Source organism: Pimephales promelas, chromosome 23 (assembly GCF_988280905.1).
Source record: "Pimephales promelas chromosome 23, fPimPro1.hap1.1, whole genome shotgun sequence".
Classification (NCBI taxonomy): domain Eukaryota; kingdom Metazoa; phylum Chordata; class Actinopteri; order Cypriniformes; family Leuciscidae; genus Pimephales; species Pimephales promelas.
The window spans coordinates 6,836,505-6,845,161 of NC_142791.1; the positions used below are offsets into that span (position 1 = coordinate 6,836,505).

At 40.0% G+C, this 8,657-nt stretch overlaps 1 protein-coding gene across 3 annotated transcripts; it reads right to left on the reverse strand.

Annotated features, from left to right (window-relative positions):
• Nucleotides 1-51: 51 nt before the first annotated feature.
• fhdc3 (FH2 domain containing 3) lies at nt 52-7,678 on the reverse strand. 3 transcript variants are annotated; one of them, XM_089126054.1, is made up of 13 exons: nt 7,555-7,666; nt 6,753-6,810; nt 6,165-6,632; nt 4,793-4,854; nt 4,446-4,545; nt 3,846-3,931; nt 3,586-3,686; nt 3,154-3,224; nt 2,844-2,951; nt 2,680-2,750; nt 2,481-2,598; nt 2,168-2,332; nt 52-1,622 (listed from the first exon to the last, which is right to left on the reverse strand). In XM_089126054.1, the coding sequence occupies exons 3-13, from the start codon at nt 6,603-6,605 to the stop codon at nt 393-395; spliced, it is 2,553 nt and encodes an 850-aa protein (XP_088982180.1). In that variant the 5' UTR covers nt 6,606-6,632; nt 6,753-6,810; nt 7,555-7,666; the 3' UTR covers nt 52-392. The 3 variants fall into 3 exon arrangements, with proteins under 3 accessions (XP_088982180.1, XP_039523445.2, XP_088982181.1); XM_039667511.2 differs by lacking the exon at nt 6,753-6,810 and having other exon boundaries at nt 7,555-7,678; XM_089126055.1 differs by lacking the exon at nt 6,753-6,810 and having other exon boundaries at nt 6,165-6,627; nt 7,557-7,666.
• Between the last annotated feature and the right edge of the window lie 979 nt (nt 7,679-8,657).

Genomic DNA, 8,657 nt, shown 5'->3' on the forward strand with positions numbered 1-8,657 from the left:
GAGTCACTGTTGTATTACTAGTTCAAAGGGGAAGGCACACACACAACAAAATGCTTTAAAGGTGGAATCCACACTTTATTACATAAAAATAAGACGGACTATAAAAGACAAAGAACAAAAATAAAACTCATTCCAGTCCCTGAAATTAAGTGTTGTAAACTAATACAACACTTAAAAGCTCTACAGCTTGTTAGAAATAACAATGCTGAAGACTTCAGCTAAAAAATAATAAATATTAAGGAATCAACATTAGCACGCATTATCATGCAGTTTTGCATTATAAAAATCCAAAATGTTATAAGACAAGTCCCTGATTGCCTACATTCATCAAATATTTTATGGCACACTAAAATCCTTAAGTATAAAACCTCTGTAGGCCAAGCCATGGCTTCTTAACCTACAGTTCCTGCCCTGTTTCTTTCCCCGAAGCGTCGAAAGAAAGATACAAGTCCTGAGCTTTCCGGTCTCTTATCTGAAGGAAGCTCCTGTCCATTGCGTCTCTGAAAGATCTGTCCCAGTCTGAAGTTAGATGCGGACCCTTTTTCATCAGGAAGTGATGCAGACCTTATAAACGTCCCTTGTGCTGGAGTTCGCTTTGAAGGACAGTCTGGTAATGAAGATGTCCCCACACCGGATTTATGAGAGAAAGAGGGCTTGTCGCGTACAGGTGTGTCAGGCAACGCCCACACCCCATCATCAAGGATGTCCACCCTGGAGACAGAGAACGAGTGCCTGCGGTGGGGCGTGTTACGGGGAGATATACGAGGGCTGAGGATGGTCCATGGAGAGCCAAGACCTCCCAGTCCGTTCTGCAAGGCCAGATCCACTTCTTTTATATTCCTCTGCCGAGGGGTAGAGGTGCACACGCCGTGCCGTCGGGAACGATCTGGTGTAATGGTTCCGTTCAGGCTGCCGCAATCCTGAAAGTTGAAGATCTTGCCGGAGAACTCAGGCATTTTGTCTGCCTCCTCCATTTTCTCATCTCTTCCTCCTCCTTTATCAATGTCTTCAGTCTCCTTCACTTCTCCTTTAACCAAGTCTTCAGTCTCCTCCACTTCTCCTTTATCCACTCCAGTCTCCTCTACTTCTCCTTTTTCCATCACTCCGACTTCAGTCGCCACAAACTCTTGTTTGGTCAAGGTGTTGCTACACCCAACTTCCTTATGGTCGTTGCTTTCAGGAATCAGATCATCAACAATGCACTGTCCTCTTTTGGATGCGGCACGTGCCCGCTGAACTTCATTGATGGTGCAGGGTGGAATCTCCTCCTTCTGGCAGATGTATTCTGGTTCTTGAACTCTCGAGATCTCAAATTTCTTCTCGTTGGTTTCCACAGGGCTGTCCAGATCCCCTCCGCCTTCACGTTCCTCGACCTGAGGGTGGTTGTTCTTGATATGGCTGCCTGTGACTGGTTTGACCCCACCGGACCTTCTGCGAGAAGGACGTTGGCTGAGAAAGCTGGTCAGGACTGATTCTAAAACAGAGGCTTCATCCCTCACATCCCCTTTCACATCCAAACTGGAACATGTGGTGATGGATCGGCGCTTAGCCGTTCTGGTGAGCATTTCTCTTTCTCTCTGCTGTTGCTTGCGAGCCTCAGCCGCCTCTCGCTCACGGTTTTCCTGCAGGACAGAAGAGGCTGTGGGTGTTTCTTTTTTTCCTTTCAATCTTGGAAACTTTTTACCATGACTTTATTTATTTGTGCTACTTTTTAATGCCTTATTGTAAATGGATTTTTATTGTTGTACCCTTGTCCCAGTCCTACGTAGGCTATAAAACTTACTTTTTTTTGTATTGTGTGCAAAAATACGCATGCATGTAAATTGTGATGTCACTTCCATCACGCTGAGCATTATCCCCGGGTTCCCCTAATCATTTCTTTTCAAAGTTAGTGCATCTTCTTTACCAACAGTGTCAACAGTGTCAGTGGAGAGCATGACAGATAAAATAAAACATGAACAAAACTATGCAAAAAAAAAAAAAGTTAAACGTGCTGTAGTCAAATTCAATTCATCCTAGGCAAAAAAAAAAAACCCTAAAGTTTTCATATCTGATGCCAGAACACATTTTGTGAACAAAATGCAGCAGAAATTGCAACAACACATGTGGAACCACCCTGCTAATAAAGTTCTATATATTTTGCCCTTATAAGACATTCAATTTTTACCTGTGTAGCTCTCTCAAACCTCTCACAGAAGGAATGAAAGATAGAGCAACATTCCTCTAGTTTAAAAGTGGCTGGATCTTCACAGAAGTACTCTGCCACTGAGGTACTGATACTGTCTAGTTCCTGAAGGGAGGCCTCCACGTCCGCAAGCCGAATGTCAGCCATCTGTACAAGAGCAGACATATATTATTCCCAGAATACCGATACACTATGCTGTTTGCCTAGTATGGTAATTATAATCACCTCACATTACACTGCAATTTCAATAGAAGAAACTTTCTTAAAGGTCACATGGAAAAGCAAAATATCTTACACGAAGAAATGTTTCCATCTGATTTAGTACATCGGTCTGTTTACTAGCGTCCATCTTTGCTTCCCTCATTTTCTCCAACTCCCTATGAAAGTCCATCTCCACCTCCTGCTTTTGGATCCTATATTGAATTTATGAACAAAGTGGCATTTGACTCCTAAATGCATCTAATATACATTACAGAACATTGTAATCTACCTACCTTGCAGCAATTCCAATGTGCTGAAGCTGTTCAGGGAAATGCAGCAAAGCTTCATCAATCTGTTGGGCTTGCTGAAATGAACAGAAAATGATACATTTTTTTTAAACATATTAAAGGAATCAACATCCAATAATGGTCGTGAAAAGAGCGATTACTAAATTTACCATGGACACATAGTGCATAAGGTTCATGCCAGGTTTATTTGCTTTGGTGTCCACCAGTTTGAGCAACGATGCCATCCTGAAGCCAATGGCACTACCTGCATAGCCCCCCTGAACAAGATGGAGTAAAAGTCATGTATCTGCTCTAGCTGTGGTTCACACTCAGGAATAGTGTATTTAGAACAAACAGAACTACGTTTCCCAAAAGCATCGTAAGTCTAAGTTGACCCATTACCCCCAATTGTCTCTGCGATTATCTTAGCTCACGATGCTTTTCAGAAACGCAGCCCGGAACAGATCATGTGACACTCACGGCATTCATGTAGTTGCCAGCCTTTAGCACCAGTCTGATGATTGAATGCAGGTCATCACACGCCAGCAACTCTAATAGGTAGACAAAAGTTTGGGGTCAGTATGATTTTATTTTTGTTGTTGTTGAAAGAAATCAACACTTACTTATTTAGCCAAACTGATTTATAATTAATAATTTGATGATTTCATCTAAATGCGGTTCTACAAAGGAGAAAAATAATTGTTTCAGAATATTAGAATGCTGAACATTGTACAGACTGTAAAATGTTCGTACAGTACTTCAACTGAAGCACAATATGCTCTCTGGACTATTTTCAAATCATGCTAGAGAACATGATCATGAAACATGAAGACAACCCAATTTTCACCTAACTTCATATGCTGATAACATAATTTCTTGTGAAATTTTTTACTGATAGACTTTTTGAAGTACCATTAGCAGCAGTTGTCATGACAGCAATGGAGTGCTTGATTTCTTCTATAAAGGGAAAAAACTCCTCTCTGAGGAGCAGGCTCTTTAACCTCACTTTATACCTGAAAATAAATAAGTCACAGAATTATTAGCAGCTTTTCAGCTAAAGCCCATTTAAATTAGCGGTTGACGTGTGTATATATATATATATCTTCCCAAAGAATTTCCCGGGCACAGGAATTGGCCTTTCACATGCTTTGAACCATGAGAGAAAAACTCACCCTGGTACTTGAACCAGCATCGCCATGAAACGGTCAGAATCATTAAGCTGAGATAAATCTCCTTTGAATGACATCAGCTTCTTTGTCTGGAACATGTCAATACATAAGCAGTGTTTAAGGGACAGTTTACCCCAAAATCAAGGTTCTGTCCTTATGCACATTTATTCATTTAGCTGACGCTTTTATCCAAAGCGACTTACAATTGTTATACATGTCAGAGGTCGCACGCCTCTGGAGCAACTAGGGGTTAAGTGTTTTGCTCAGGGACACATTGGTGTCTCACAGTAGATTCGAACCCGGGTCTCTCGCACCAAAGGCATGTGTCTTATCCACTGCACCATCACCACCTCTAAAGTGCACTCACCCGCAAGCTGTTCTAAACCTTCTAAAAGAATACTATGCAAGTCAATGGGGACCAAAACATTGGTTTGGTTGGTTAACAACATTCTTCAAAATAACTTATTTTGTGTTCAAAAGAAGGAAGGTTTAGAACAACTTGAGTAAATGCCAGAACTTTTATTTTTGGTTGAACTAACCCTTTAAAAACAGAACTATAGCATAGCACTATGCAGTCATATAGACTAGAGAAAGCCAGTTTACCTCCATGTCATCAGGCAACCACTTGTGGAGTTCCTTCAGTTTCCCAGAAGCAAAGCACAGTTTACCGTGCCTGACAGCATCTACAATATCCTTCGGTGGCCTGAGAAGCACACCGAACCACAGACGAGATGTTTTTAAATGGCTACCTAAGATTTATTTCGTGAGGTCTCAGCAATTAATCACACATATTACTTACATATGCAATTCAGTATAATGTACTTCTAGAGACGCTAGGTTTTGATTGCCTTGCTATCCATGCATTGTACATGTACAAAATTCGCTCAAGAAATGCAACAACGTTATTAGGAATTAAGGAAAACAGACAATAATTTAAATTTATACCTTACCTTTTAAACTGTTTTAGCAAAATCCCAATACTCATACTTTTCTTAGAGTTGAGAATTGATACCTAAAAAAAAATAAAAAATAAAAATACAGATATATGGTGTCAATTTCTCATAATCTGTGAGAGTGTTCCCTGAATATAACATATTATATTCAGTGACCGCAACTAAAAATAAAATCTAGGAAGCATGATGCTGAACATGCACCATTCATTGTAAAAGCAAAGATGGAAGTGGAATCAAACAGACATGAGCTTACATTGTTGTGAAAAGTTCAGCATTTCTCAACATAACTTCCTAACAAACAATACATGCTCGCTTTACATTACAGTAAATTTTATTTGATCTGTTCTCTCATAGTTAATACTTCAAAGTTAAGTATGTTGTTTGAGCTACTGAAATGACCTCAGGACAAGTTGGTTAAACTAGAATGCACTGGAAAACAAACAAGCATAGCTAATAATCTTGTTGTGCTTCCACCTACAGTAAATGAGTCTAACACAGTAGGTCCCATACTGAAGCTTTATCAGAGCAGAAGTACTGGAGTCACCTCTCCAGATCATTTGCCTGAACTTTTGAAAGGTGAGAGACTTTTGAAAATGAGGCCACTAACGAGTAGCTACATGTCATGTTTAATTCACCCACTTGCTACTAAACTTTGAATCTTGATACACAAGAGATGACATCTGAGCTGTCGGTCAACCCTGCAGTGCTGTCCCAGCCAAAAGACCTCACTGGAAAGTAATGTAGGTAAACGACTAGTTATTATTAATGACAAATCCTCAGCTTTACAACAAAGATCAGCTTAACAACTGTCCCGGTAGCGGCTCGCTATACAAGGTTTCCATATTTGGCCACTGTTTTGAGACAGAATTTAGAACACAACTTGGTTAGACATAATGGCTTTTATTTTTTGTATAAAATAAAAAAAAATTTTTAGTGCAGTACATGATTTACAGGAAACTTCTTTTAAGTAAACTTTTCACTTTGGTATTTAAAAGGTAGGGTAGCCATTTTCTGGAGAAACTAGCAATAGCGAGTGAGCTTTGAAAGCATTATTTGAATTTGGACCATATGCAATGATTGGGTCGGGTGAACATTTTATGGTCATACGCCTTCAACAGACAATATATAGCCTATACATACATTGACATCTTAGTGATTGGTATCAGGATGTGAAGTGACTCCAATGTCAACCAGCATAACGAAAAATGTTTCTGGAACAAACCACCTACCCTGCCTTTAATCTGCTGATTGTCTTAGCTCAAATCATTCCTGAATAACAACCATTTAAGTTCAGATTCAGAGTGCATTTATGCTCAAAAAGGAGGTGACAGTTAACAGGTTAAATCAACTTTTAAGTAAAGGCACTTACCTTCTCTGATTCTGTAGCGATTTGCGAAAGGCCCCACACACTTTTTCTGACCGTCCCACCCTTGCGAACCAAATCATGGTGCTCCTTGTGGCTGAAAAGCTCCTCCATGCGCTTAGTGTCCAGTTCAAAGTTCTCAAGGTTGCGTTGGGCTGTCCACACGTTGCGCTTGCCCAACACACTGTGCCTGGGGATGGCATCCCAGTTGAAGTTGCGCATTTTTGAGCGCTGTTGGACAGTCCGGATGAAGGGGTCCCCCAAATGTGAAAGAGGTGGGGGCGGTGGGGGTGGAAGTGGTGGTGGAGGTGGAGGGGGAGGAGGAGGAGGTGGAGGGCCCTGAGAAAGGGGCAGGGTGGGACGTCTGAAGGGTGAGGTCTCATTTTGAAAGCACCTGGAAAGATCAGGAGGAAGAGGTGCCGTGGTTACAACTGGAGCTCCATCCATTGGAGGACACGCTGTGGACCCAGTTCACTGGATGGAGGGATCAGAGAGGAATATAAAAATACAAATCAATGAGAGGCACATAGAAAAACAGAATATTTACAGAAGCAAGAAATGGACTTCTGAAAAATAACTTCCAAGATTTCTAACCTAAGTAAAGCCACAATTTAGGACCAGATGGTGGACCTTTAAGCCTGTTTGTTGGATACTGTGGATGCAACCAAATGACCCGAATTAAAAATAGCAAACACCAATTATAAAACTTAGACTGGAAGAGCAAGTTGCTTATTCAAAAAAGCCATGTGAGCAAACCACAAAATCAGATAATACTTAACAAGACCAATTTGCCCAGGAACTGTAACAGGGAGTTAAACAAACAATTTGATTAAAGTTATCAGGCATAAAGGACAATTTGCATATCACACATACTTTGGTCTCTACTTTTAAACTCTACTGGTTGCTTAATTTACTTTTAAGATGTAAGAGAGCAACAATTCCAACATTTAAAGAAGTAGGCTACTTTTGACGTGAACATCATAGCCTGCACATTATGTTATTATGACAATATTTACATATAAATATAACATATAAACAATATTTTACACACATCTTTATTAAAATATTTTTTTTAATTACACTAGCAAAAAAGGGACTTTATACATGACTTCTTTAACGCACAGCAATTCCACTGTTTACAAAAAAAGACCAAGCAATCAAATAAGTTTGATCAGTGCATTGTTCGAGTTCTGCCGTTTGAGACAAAATATTTAACTCCACAATTGTCCAAAATTATAGCGAAAATACAGTCATTAATACTGCATCTGAAAAGTGTTAACTCCCGAAAAAGCTAATAATTTAAAGTCAGACCAACATCACCGATTATTATAAAACTAGGAGAAAGCAACATTAAGAGTAAGTGACAGAAAATTCATTTCATTTTGGAGGTACGTACCGTCCCGGAAAAGAAAATACCAGATTGGGATTAAAGTTGATGAAAGCTTAATCAACTGACGTCCATTGCTGGAGAAAGTCATCAGACACTCCCCGGGTCAAACGCAACGCCATCAACTACTAGCACGAGCACTTATAGATACAGTCGGTTGGTCTGGGAACGCCCCCGGGAACGCCCCGTCACGTGGTGTGAATTTAGCCCGTGGGGGAAATCATTGCCTTGGCGCTCATTGAAATACATGGGACAATCATGCCGAAGGGTTGCGGTGTCGTTTTCTGTACCACCAATAAACTAACAAATTACAAATTGAAGTTCTACAGCCTTTCTTACATACATGCAGAACCGGATAGGAGGACAAAATGGCAAAATTAATCATATCTTATTAGATTACTGTGTGAGTAGAGGTCCCTGTGTGATATAGTAGTAGATGTTTAACTCGTATTAGGCAGTGGGCCAGATTTGTCTGACGTTACGTCCCTTACGAAAAAGAACTATAGTAATCCTATGGCTATTAGTATTCTATAGTAGTGTATAATACTTCTGTGATGTTCATTAATACCTATACTTCTAGGCTATGTCCCAAAATACTATAGTATTCCTATAGGATTAACGTTACTATAATAGTTTGTCCTAAAATACTACAAGATTCCTTTAGTTGTTTTTCATAAGGGATGTTATTAGCGTTATCAGCTGAAGGTTATCAGACTGCAGTCTGTGAGAATTCGGATAACTGTCAGCAAAGTCCCTCTGCAACTTCGTAGCGACTACTTTGATCACCGTTTTACAAAAGGATTAATAGTTTGGAGTGAAGCATACGTACAATTGGTAAGTGACATGGTTTTATGGACTTATAGTAACTTATACGCAAGTTGATTGAGTTACAGGCTTGTGTTGCCGGTAGCTTCCGCGATGTCTTACCTGAAGATTCAACCAGATATAATAGTCTGGAAACGACACCTCCGGCCATTTGGTTGGGTCATTGGCCCAGTTTTTAATTAAATAAGGGCAATCATAACCTATTACAGTTAAATTTGCAATGTATCGTTGCCGGTCGGCAGGCATAAATGACTCGCAATATGACATTTTTGTCATTCAAATACATA